At 52.6% G+C, this 12,448-nt stretch overlaps 1 protein-coding gene across 1 annotated transcript; it reads left to right on the forward strand.

The window, feature by feature from the left end:
- Positions 1-7,812: 7,812 nt before the first annotated feature.
- MLNR (motilin receptor) lies at positions 7,813-10,894 on the forward strand. The gene is made up of 2 exons (XM_079779654.1): positions 7,813-9,032; positions 9,671-10,894. Exons 1-2 carry the CDS (start codon positions 8,114-8,116, stop codon positions 10,057-10,059), a joined length of 1,308 nt encoding a protein of 435 aa, XP_079635780.1. The 5' UTR covers positions 7,813-8,113; the 3' UTR covers positions 10,060-10,894.
- Positions 10,895-12,448: the final 1,554 nt, after the last annotated feature.

The following is a 12,448-nucleotide window of genomic DNA, read 5'->3' on the forward strand; positions in this document are numbered from 1 at the left end:
GCCCTACGCCCCAAGGGAACCCCCACCTGATCCGGGACACCCTTCAGGGCAAACCAGCTGGCCCCCACCCCTGTACCAGGCCTCTATCCTATCTAATAAAGGAGTAATACGCAGATTGATCATCACTGCAACACACAATATAGCTGCCCCCATGTGGTCAAAGATCCTGCCCCCATGTGGTCACAAGATGGCCACCACAGATGGCCAGCAGGAGAGGGCAGTTGGGAGGGACCAGCCCTGCAAGGGAGGGCAGTTGGAGGTGATCAACCCTGCAGGAGAGGGCAGTTAAGGGTGACCAGGCCGGCAGAGGAGGGAAGTTGGAGGCAAACAGGCTGGTAGCAGAGTGGTTAGGGGGTGATCAGGCTGGCAGGCAGAAGCGGTTAGGGGCAATCAGGAAGGTAGGCAGGCAAGCAGTTGGGAGCCAGCAGTCCTGGATCGGGCCTAAACGGGCAGTCGGACATCCCTCAAGGGGTCCCATATTGGAGAGGGTACAGGCTGGGCTGAGGGACAACCCTCCTCCGTGCACGAATTTCGTGCACCGGGCCTCTAGTTAATAATATAAATAAACTAGAGGCCCAGTGCATGAAATTCGTGCATGGGGGGGAGGGGGGTTGTCCCTCAGCCCAGCCGGCATCCTCTCTAATGTGGGACCCCTCAAGGGATGTCCGACTGCCCTCTCACAATCCAGGACTGCTGGCTCCCAACCCCTTGCCTGCCTGCCTGCCTGCCTGCCTGATTGCCCCTAACCACTTCTGCCTGCCAGCCGGATCACCCCCTAATTTCCCTCCTTTGCCAGCCTGGTTGCCCCTAACTGCCTTCCCCTGCTGGCCTGATTGCCCCTAACTGCCCTCCCCTGCCGGCCTTGTCACCCCTAACTGTCCTCCCCTGCCAGCCTGGTCACTTCTAACTGCCCTCCCCTGCAGGTCTGGCCCCCCACTACTGCCCTCCTCTGCAGGCCTGGTCCCCCACAACTGCCCTCCCCTGCCGGCCTTGTCACCCCTAACTGTCCTCCCCTGCCAGCCTGGTCACTTCTAACTGCCCTCCCCTGCAGGTCTGGCCCCCCACTACTGCCCTCCCCTGCAGGCCTGGTCCCCCACAACTGCCCTCCCCTGCTGGCCTGGTCGCCCCCAACTGCCCTCCCCTGCAGGCCTGGTCCCCCCCAAATGCCCTCCCCTGCAGGCCTGGTCGCCCCTAACTGCCCTCCCCTGCAGGCCTGGTTGCCCCCAACTGCCCTCCCCTGCAGGCCTGGTCCCCCCCAACTACCCTCCCCTGCAGGCCTGGTCCCCTCCCACCAAATGCCCTCCCCTGCAGGCCTGGTCGCTTCTAACTGCCCTCCCCTGCAGGCCTGGGTCCCCCCCAACTGTCCTCCCCTGCAGGCCTGGTCACCCCCAACTGCCCTCCTCTGCATTAGCAATTTTCTCTTGGCAACAACTACCAAGGGGGTGGTGGAGAGGGAGTAATGACTGGTGAGAAAGACGTTTACCCTGGAGGACCCCTCCACTGTCCCTGTGGGGACTTCCCCTGGGGACCCTGGACAGAGAGGAAGAGTGTGGTTGCTGACACGCTCCCAGGGACACAGTCCACCGCTGAGGGTGTGAACTTGGGCACGTTACTTAATATCTCTGAGCCTTATTCTCCTCTTTGTAAAAAGGGGTGCTTATTTCAGAACCGCCCATTCACCGGGTTGTTCCAACCAGTAAACTTCAGTCCTTAGTTCAATGCCTGGCACCTAGCGAGCCTTCTGTAACTGTTAGTTCTTACTAATCATCATCATACAAGACGGAGGCGATCTTTGGATCTAAACTAGTCCCCTGTCTAGTTTCTCTTCAGTCAGATCTTACGCTTTCTGGCGCCCGTGCCTTTGCCCCTGCTCTTAGCTCTCTGTTCATCTCTAGCTGTCAAGAGCCCAAACCACCTGTTCTTCAAGGGCATCCAAAATGGCACCCTTTCCAGGTCAAGTTTCCCAAGCCCCTTAGTGGGAGGTGAGTGTTGTCTTTGGTGCTCCCAGTCCTCTGACACCCTGACATCCTGGGCTGAGGCCTAGTGAGCAGACTCTGGCCTCTCCCCTTCCCCTCATTGGAGAGCTGCCCCCGGGCGACAGCCTCTCGCGCCCGAACAGGTGGCTGGGCCTGTCTGTGGTACACAGGCCGTGTCTGCAGCTGGAGCAGGAGGTTAGTGTGGAGGAGAGTGAGGTTATGCTGCCTGAACCAACAGCCTCCAAAGACCAGCGGCCTAACACCCCACGTTTATTTCTTGCTCCCCTGGAGTCTATCTCAAGTCTGGGGGTGGCCCAGAGCAGTTATCTCCATTTGGTGGCTCACTGTTGGGGACCACGGACCACGCTGATCATAGGACGTCTCTGTCAGAGCAGACGCTTCCATTGTCTCCAAGGCAGGGGAAGAGAGAAAACGGAGAGGTCACCTCCTAAGGTGACCTCTTAAATGCTTCCACCTGAAAGTGACTGTGCCAGCTTCAAGTCATTGTCTCTGGCTCCAAACCCACCCTCTGGGATTCTGCAAACTGCTCACCTCCTTTGCTCACTGGCAGATGAGGAAGGAACTGGGTGAAGCCCACGCGGCCGCTGTGTGAGTGCCGAGGACTGCGGGGGCATGCAGAGTGTGTGTCTGTGCAAAGGTGGCAGCTGCTTCTCAGCCTGGATTGCCACCGCCTTTGGGAAATGTGTTCCCAGAACTGCCAGGTCTTCCTCATTTTGCAAAAACAGCTGGAAATCTGGAACTCTACATGAAATTTCCCAACTGTAAAAGCCTGGCTCGACCACGCCTCTTCTTCTCCTGCTTTGGACCACAAGGCTCGCCTCTGGTCGGTAGAGACGCCCACTGCTCCTGCTCCACTGGTGGGTCCTGCACCTGTGCCAGCTCCTGCAAATGCAAAGACTGCACATGCACCTCCTGCTGCCCGTGGGCGGGGCCACGGTGCCCAGTGCTACATCTGCAAGTGCAGCTGCTGTTCCTGACGCCAGGAAGAGCCTGCTCCCCGTGGTAAAGAGAGCGATGTCTACAAACCTGCATCTTTAAAATGTTTTCATAAACCCTGACCTGATTGCTGTGTTCCTTTTGTATTAAATATTTGAAGGACAATAAACTCATCTAGGCCTCAGGCAAAAAAGAAAAAAGATTGGCTCAAATGTTATGAAATGTGGGTCAATTGCTGTGCACGTTCCTTTGTCAACCTCTGCTTCACACCCTGCTCTTCTGTGGGGAAAAGAATGTGAAACCTATGGCGTTTCTGCAAGGTGCATCAGGTACCTTGCAATTTATGGCTGTATCCTTTTGCTCCTTAAAACTTTCCAAATCCTCCCATTTGTCCACAAAATCTGGCTTCCGAAATAAAGCTGGAAGACACTTTCCTAGCAGAATCCAGGTCCTACCAAGCACTCCTAAGGTTGGTGGTGCTGTGGTTTATAAAGCAAGAGGCCACATGCCCCGTGGTTCTAGCCACAGACTCGGAAAGCAGGCAGCACTTCCATTTCCTGGCTGCGTGACCTGGAATAGCTTCTCTATACTTTGGTATCCTCGTCTATAAAATGGATGTACTCAAAGGACCTGCCTCATAGCACTGATATTGAAGTTTATACGAGTTAACATATACAAGTACTTAGAACAGCACCTTGCACACGGCAAGTGTTAGCTTTATTTTCACTCAGGACATCCCAGCCTGCCCAAGGTCAACCTGTGACCTACCACCCTATTTCTTCCTAAAACATGGAATGCTGAGCAATTATAAGGGTTCAGGTCTGCCCTGTGGGCCAAGTCCTACTGAGCTGCAATGTACCCAAACTTAGAAAAATCCTGCAGTGAGTCAGTCTGTCTCGCCATTTCAGTGGCCCATCTCCAACTAGATTACCAAAGAACACTTACTGAGCACCCACTGTCATCAGAGTACTGTTCTCAACTGCTGGGAATTGTAAAGAATTGTAAAGAACAGAAGTTTACTCATTCCCTGAGTTAACAAATATTTATTGAATTCTCACTTAGTACCAGGTACTGACCCGGGCACTGGGGAAAGAGCATGGAAAACAACAGATGACGGCCCTGCCTTCCAGAGCACAAGATGTTGGGAGATGGAGGGGGCAGATGACAAACAGCTAAGTAAAGTAAAGAGAAGGTCAGTTGGTACAAGCTGTATGGAGAGAACACAACAGAGAAGGGAGGTGTGAATGAGGCTGAGTAGCACAAAACCGTCTGGGAGGGTACTGTTGGCATGGTCAGCCTGCTTGGCACAGGCACTAATCTGAGACCCAGGTAGCCTTCCTTAGAGCTGGCATGCTAGGTGGGAAAGGAGTGAGGAGCCTCAGCAGAGGCTGGGGCAGCCTGTGAGAGCCAAGGGGGCAGATGTCAGGTGCTCCCGAGAGCATCACTTGTGTCCAAGAAAGGGCCCACAAAATCGCTAGCCATCAATCACTGCCTCCAGGGTTTGCAGAACACCTGGTGGCCAGACAGGAGAGGGATAGTAAACTGCAGTCTAGCAGATGTCAGCCCGGGCACCCCCAGGAGCCAGCACAAAGCTAGGTGCCCTTCTCCCTTCTGGTTTCCTAAGGCCCTTTAAGCCACCTGACCACCCTCCCCATATGCCTAGCCCCTGCCCCCATATAAAGGCTGAGAAGGGAGAAGAGGCTGTGGGGGAGGATGCCCAGGTTATCGAAGGGAACTACACACAAGAGGGACTGTTTAATTCATCCAACTGGGCTCCACTTTACTAGATGATTGTCTCTTGCTACCCGGAAGGTGAGAACTCAAGATAAAATCAGATCAACTATAGATGAAGATATTACATCTTCTCTGCATGGGGGAGGAGGGCAGGAGGGAGAAAAAGTGGAGACAATGAATATGAAAACTCTTTTGAGGAGTTTTGCTCAAAACATGTAAACAAACCAGAAGAGGGAGAAAGTATGATACAGGAGAGAGAGAACTGCAAGAGTACTGTCCTTGAGGAGGTGAATGAAGTACTGAAGGGGCAGAGCTGGCTTCAGGTTCAAGTACCACCCACCCCACTCATCTGTCCAGGGGAAATGAGGGGAGGTGGGTGGGTATGGTGGGTTGAGTGGGGATAGGGAAGGAGGTCTTGGGGGCTGGGGAGAGAGGAGGGTGTACAGAAGAGTGGCCTGGAGGGTGGGAGACTGAATGGAAGAGGATAAGGATGAGGATGACTGGGGAAAACTAAGCACCCCTCTAGAGGTTGTGAATTTCAAGTGAAACAGCAGCTATTTGGAGTGTGCATGGAGTAGGCAGAGGATTCTGCTTAGCCAGGCTTGTGGTTGTCCTCTGGCCCAGGAGACAGCCATGACAGTGGAGAAAGCACAGGAGCTGAAGGTGTTTGTCTGGGAGTGAGCAGGGTCACTCATGGAGCTTAAACTGGGTAAAGTAAGGACTTGAGGCAGGTGAGGGACGAGGAAAAGGGGGGAGGAACAACCATCGGAGGTCCCAGTACAATTGAAGGATTGTAGGGGTTGAGGTATTAGAGAAAGCGAGCTAGCAAGATGGGTGGTGAGATCAGAAACCGGTATGACTGAAATGAAAATGAAGGAGGGTTCCCAGATCCTTGCAATCAGAAAGTATAAGGGATGTCCATAGGAGCCACTGCCCTAGATGGGGAGACAACAAGATCGGATAGAGAGGAGAAACCAAGGCATGGCCAGACTCATGTGTGGGTGTAAGTTTTATCAGGAGGAATGCTTGAGAGAGGGGCAGGCAACAAAATCCTCAGGGTGAGGGTGCGTGATGAGGGAGGGCTGGAAAATCTGAGGAAGGTGGTTTCAAGACTAAGCTTTAGGATGACTGGGAACAGCAGTGATGAGGAAGGTAAAAATGCTAGCGGTGTCCATGCACACAGAGATAAATCACTCCCAGAAAAGTTCCAGAGCAATCTCTGGTGCTTTGGGTGAGGACTGCAAAGCTGGAATGACTGTGGGGCACAGCAAGGCAATTTGGTGGCACATCGTAGGACCTGCAGGCTTTGGAATCAGGCTGGCCGGAGTTCAAATCCCATCCCTGCGTCTTGCTACCTGTTGATCTCAAGAGAATCCCACTTTGCTCACGAGTAAAATGAGCTCCTAAGGACAGGATTAAATGGGAAACACAGGCCCAAACACATCCTGAGTACTCAGTAAGTGTTAGCTATTGACAGTAAGACCGCGTGAATTAGCGCTACTATGCACATAGGGGTGCATATATCCTTTCTGATTGGTGTTTCGGGATTCTTAGGATATATTCCTAGAAGCGGGCCCACTGGGTCAAATGGCAGTCCCATTTTTAATGTTTTGAGGAAACTCCACACTGTTTTCCACAGTGGCTGCATCTCCACCAGCAGTGCTCTAGGGTTCCCTTTTCTCCCACATCCTGGCCAGCTCTTGTCATTTGTTGACGGTAGCCATTCTGGCAGGTGTGAGGTGATACCTGACTGTCATTTTAATTTGCATCTCTCTGATGATTAGTGACTTTGAGCATTTTTTCGTATGTCTCTTGGCCATCTGTATGTCTTCTATGGAGAAGTGTCTATTTAGGTCCTTTGCTAATTTTTAAAAATATATTTATGTTGATTTCAGAGAGGAAGCGAGAGGGAGAAATAGAAACATCAATGATGAGAGAGGATCATTGATTGGCTGCCTCCTGCATGCCCCACACTGGGGACTGAGCCCCCAAACTGGGCATCTGCCCTGAGAATTGAACGTGACCTCCTGGTTCATAGATCAATGTTTAACCACTGAGCAACACAGGCTGGGCCCTTTGCCCATTTTTTAATTGGGTTGTTTTTCTTCCTTTTGTCAAGTTGAATGAGTTCTTTATATATTTTGGAAATTAACCCCTTATCAGATGTAACATTGGCAAATATGCCTATCATAGATGAGTGGATAAAAAAGCTGTGGTACATTTACACCATGGAATACTATGCAGCTGTAAAAAAGAAGGATCGATTACCCTTTGAGACAGCTTGGGGGGACCTGGAGAGTATTATGTTAAGTGAAATAACTAGTCAGAGGGGGAAAAAAATCACATGATCTCACGTATATGTGGACTCTAATGAACAAAATAAACTGACAAACAAAATAGATCCAGAGACATGAAAGCATGCAACAGACTGACAAATCTCAGAGGGAAGGTAGGGGGTGGGGGATGGGGAGAGATTAACCAAAGAACTTATATGCATAACCCTTGGACACAGACAATGGTGCCGTGAAGGGGGGGAGGGAGAGGGGAGGGCTAGAACAGGGTGGAGGAGGGCAATGGTGGTGGGGGGGGGGGAGGAGATATCTGTAATACTTTCAACAATAAAGATAAATAAATAAAGACCACATGAATGAACTCAGTTTGAGTCTTTCCCCCAGAACTTTAGTTCTTTTTAGTGTTGGCAAATACTCAGCTTTTTAAGTTTATAAAGTATTTTGTACATAGGAACAATATAGCATATGTTTAAGTATTCAAATATACACGCAAACACTTAAGCCTTGCTCTTTAAGATGAGTAGACATGGTCATGCCCATAGATTTCAGAGTTGTAAGATCGTTGACATGATTTGGTCAGCTCCCCCACCGTCACTCGGGAATTTACAGAAGAGAACGAGGCTGAAGGAGGCTGCGGCTGATCCCAGAGCCAGAACTAGAACCCGGGAGGAACTCCAGATTCCGGTCTAAGCTCCTCTCATACTCTGAACAGAGGCAGCCTCCGCTGACCCTCAGGGAGCAGCCAGCCGCAGGCGTCCCCACAAGGTCCCCGCTGTGCCGGTGCAGGAGCCGACCTCCCTGGGGTTCAGAAAGCGCTGCCTGAGACGAGGCGGGGCTGGTGCTCCGGGCCGGCCGCCCCCCGCCTTCCAGTGGGTGGAGAGGGAAGCATCCCGGACCACGGGGTGGGAGAGGATGCCGGAGTGGCGGCGGTGGCCGGAGGCGGAGACTGCGCGCCACCCTCTGGGCAGCGCCTCCACGAGGACCGCAGAACCGCGTCCCCGCGCCAGGGCCCGGGCAGTGCCGCCGGGGCTCCCGCAGAGGGGGCAGGGGCCGCGCGCGGGCTGCCGAGGGAAGCGCTTCGCCAGCGGAGCCAGGCGCTAGGCTCCCGGCGCACCCGGGGGCGAGGCGGCGCCGAGGGGCCCGCGCGGCACGCCCATGGGCAGCCCCTGGAACCGCAGCCACGGCGCGGGGGGCGCGGGGGAGCCGCCCTGGGCCGCGCTGCCTCCGTGCGACGAGCGCCGCTGCTCGCCCTTCCCCCTGGGGGCGCTGGTGCCGGTGACCGCCGTGTGCCTGGGCCTGTTCGCCGTCGGGGTGAGCGGCAACGTGGTGGCGGTGCTGCTCATCGGGCGCTCCCGGGACCTGCGGACCACCACCAACCTGTACCTGGGCAGCATGGCGGTGTCCGACCTGCTCATCCTGCTCGGGCTGCCCTTCGACCTGTACCGCCTCTGGCGCTCGCGGCCCTGGGTGTTCGGGCCGCTGCTCTGCCGCCTCTCGCTCTACGTGGGCGAGGGCTGCACCTACGCCACGCTGCTGCACGTGACGGCGCTCAGCGCGGAGCGCTACCTCGCCATCTGCCGCCCGCTCCGCGCCCGCGTCCTCGTCACCCGGCCCCGCGTCCGCGCGCTCATCGCCGCGCTCTGGGCGCTGGCCCTGCTCTCCGCCGGGCCCTTCCTCTTCCTGGTGGGGGTGCAGCAGGACCCTCGCGTCGACCCGCCGCCGGCCCTTAACGGCACCGCGCAGCTCGCCCCCTCGCCCGGCTCCTCGCCGCCACCGACACCGTCGGCCCGCGCGTCCGCTCCGCTGCCGACTCAGCCCCCGCCGTCGGGGCGCGAGGCGGCGGCGGCGGCGGCGGCCGCGCTGTTCAGCCGCGAGTGCCGGCCGAGCCCCTCGCAGCTGGGCGCGCTGCGCGTCATGCTGTGGGTCACCACCGCCTACTTCTTCCTGCCCTTCCTGTGCCTCAGCGTCCTCTACGGGCTCATCGGGCGGGAGCTGTGCCGGAGCGCGCGGCCGCTGCGGGGCCCGGCGGCCTCCGGGCGCGGAAGGGGCCACCGGCAGACGGTCCGCGTCCTGCGTAAGTGGCGCCGCGTCTGTTCCACACGCACCGGCCCGCTAGCCCCCCGGCCCCGGGCGCCTCCACTAGCTGTGCCCCCGGGGCGGCCCTGAGGGTGGGGTCCCCAGGGCCTGTGAGCAGCAATGCTTCTCCGCGCCGCGGGGAGCGGGCTGCGCCGAGGACAGGATTTGGAGGCGCTTAGATTTCCCTGTGAGAGGCCGCAGATGCGGATTCCTTGAGAAGACGGGGTAGATCACATTAAGCTAAAATTTCTTTACTTAATGCTAAGTTTTCCTGAAGGTTAAAGTGAACCATGCCCATAACCATACATACATACATCCATACATACATACATGACCCGTTGCAGAATTCTTTTCAACGGAAAGCAGAGAACATGTCGCTGAGTGGCTGTGTGGAAGGAAGCCTGTCAGCTCGTTAACAGAATCTGCTCCTTCTGCTTTAGTGTGTCCAGCCTTGGTAGCACATGTATTAGCCAAACATGCAACTTTAAGGCAAATAGAGATGGGCTGGGGATTTGGTTAGGTCAAGGTTTTATCTGATGGTTTTGCTGTTACTTATTCCTCCCGGTGGTTTCCTGGGGACCCTGGTCTGTTTTCAAATGCTTCAGCTAATTCTGGTGCCTGTGTCTTGTTTTGCAGTGGTGGTGGTTCTGTCATTTATAGTTTGCTGGTTGCCTTTCCACGTTGGCAGAATCATTTACATAAACACGGAAGATTCTCAGATGATGTACTTTTCTCAATACTTTAACATTGTTGCGTTGCAACTCTTCTACCTAAGTGCATCCATTAACCCGATCCTCTACAACCTCATTTCAAAGAAGTACAGAGCCGCGGCCTGGAAACTGCTTCGCCGGAGGCAGCCTGCACAGAGAGGTTTCTGTGGAAACAGGAACACAGAGGGGACCGCGGGAGGAGACACGGCTGGCCGCACGGAGACCGGCGCTAGCCTGCAGACGCCTGCCACTAGCATGGCCAAGCAAGTCGCCTCCTCCCACAGTTCTGGGACTTCAGAGAAAACAGGTCTGTAGGACAATAAGGACTGAAAGGGGAAACGACGCTGTGAGGAAGAATTAGAAAGAGCGGTGCACATTTTGTAAGCTGGCCAGTAACTTTGTCAGCATAATTTTTTTTTTTTCAATCAAGATACAAAAAGTAAGTGTACCCATCTTTCTAGTTTTCCTTTCATATACCTCCTCAGAGACATTCATTTTAGCCTCATGCAACCCCAGTCGTGAAATGTGCTCTAGGAAGGTTTTACACGTCTTCATTCTCCTAGTCTTTGGAAATATGATTGCTCATTTTACAGTTCATAAGATACAGAGAGGTGCTGCAATAAAAATGGTTGTCTTTGAGATCAAAGGTGTACTTTGTTTTTATGTTTTGTAAATAAGTGTTATGATGCATATACAAGGAACCCAGGATAATGACAGTAGTGATTCAAGAAATTATTTAATGCCTATTTATGGCAGCAAAAATTTGTAGAAGCAAGTGAAAGGAATTCTGGGCTGAGTTCAATGTTCAGAGCCCCACCTCTCTCCTGGCTCAGACCAAATCATAAAGTTTAGGCACAATACCTTCCTTCCGAACTTCTCCAGCCAGGAGGGGGCAAACCCAGGCACGAAGCCTGAGGGCAAGAAGCTGCAGCAAGACCTGGCTACCGGACATTTGTAAAGAGCTACCAGACCGCTGTACCGATTTTTCGGTAATTTCCGAATCTGCCGCCATACCGCTGGAATATTGGCACTAGATGAAAGGTAGACCTATTTTCTACAATGTCTCCAAGTTCCATCTTATTCTAACCACTTGTTTGCATGTAACTAACATTTTTCTATATCATGTTGGTTTTTTCTCTTTAATGCTCAGGAGCCCAGGTATAGGGACAGTTAGGTTCAGGGCCTCAGGTCTGGTAGGGTTAAATGAGTTGTAAAATTATTGTTTTATTTTTAAAATAAAAGATCTTAAAGACTGGAGTTCTTAAGACCCATCAGTTCCTATTTGGGAAATCTAAGACTCAGTTTCATCACTACTAACCTTTTGCACTCGGATGTCGAGTGTGACTCGACACAGTTAGCATCGGTAGCAGCTCGTATGTATTTGAAATATAAAAAAATCCAAATAAATAAGTTTGTATGAAAATAAACTTCAGTTTTTTATTCTACTGCGGCGCTTTGTAAAATCTGGGGTATTTAAAAAAAATTAAATCCCAAGTAGAATAAAGGAATTGAGAAAAAAGCAAGTGAGTGCAAAGGGCTAAAGCAGTAATCATGACAACACTTAGCCACCAACCTGAGGCAAATAAGGTGTGTAACAGCGGCTGGTAATCCTGAAATTAGCAGTGGTTACCTGTTGGGCTAGCGGTGCTGTCATTTCCTGAGGTCGATCAAAGTCACCTGGAGTCCCACATTTCCCACTTAAGATGCATCATACAAATCAGACTGGTTTATCACCAGCATTTATAAGACCAGACCCAGGGAAAGAACTAGGTCTGGGGACACACGCCTGGTCTTAATATAGCGAATGTTTAGCCTGCCCGGTTATTACAAAGTCAGAACAGGGAGATTATTCGCAATCTTTTAAGATCTTTACCCCCTCCCACCCGGAGAAGCTGCTCTTCGTGAAAAACACTAGTCAGTGGATGTAGTCAAGGGTGAAGGAGAATGTGTTGGACATTCTGACCAACAACTCTGTGACTTTGTTTTATTTTTCACCGTTTAAAACATAAACCTGTTTCCAGAGGTCCTCATTCCCGATGCGGTCTGTGTGAGTGGTGCCCCCTGGGGGTGGAAAGGCACAACTTGCTGGGTTGTGAACTACAACCCAGTGAATCCATAAGCAAGGGTCACTCAACATGCCCACCAAGTTCTGCTTTGTCACTTGATTAGCCAAGTACAGTGTGGCCTCCAGGTCCCCTTAGCTAGTGGAAGAAGCAGACAGCAGCTGTCCCTAAACTCTGTTCTGCAGACTTTCGAGGATTATTTGAAAAGTCTTTCTACTCACAGAGTTCCTGTCTGGGCAGTCGAAAGTGGCTTCTTGCCTGTGGAAGGTCATGGTTAAGAACTTTACTGATGCCCAGCTGGCATGGCTCAGTAGTTGGATGCCAACCTATGAACCAGGAGGTCAGGGTTCGATTCCCTGTCAGGGCACATGCCGGGGTTGCAGGCTCCATCCCCAGTTGGGGCGTGCAGGAGACAGCTGATCAATGATTCTCATCATTGATGTTTCTGTCTCTCTCTCCCTCTCCCTCTCTCTCTGAAATCAACAAAAAATATATGTTTTTAAAAGAACCTTACTGATATTTTATTTATAGTATAATAGTTTAGGTATAGAAGTAAAGACCTCTCCTTGGAGCTTTCTTGTTAAGATTCTAGAAAAGGATTTACATCAGACTCTCCTGTGATCTAAGAGTGTCTGCAGGTT

This window comes from Cnephaeus nilssonii, assembly GCF_951640355.1.
Source record: "Cnephaeus nilssonii genome assembly, chromosome: 8".
Taxonomy (NCBI): domain Eukaryota; kingdom Metazoa; phylum Chordata; class Mammalia; order Chiroptera; family Vespertilionidae; genus Cnephaeus; species Cnephaeus nilssonii.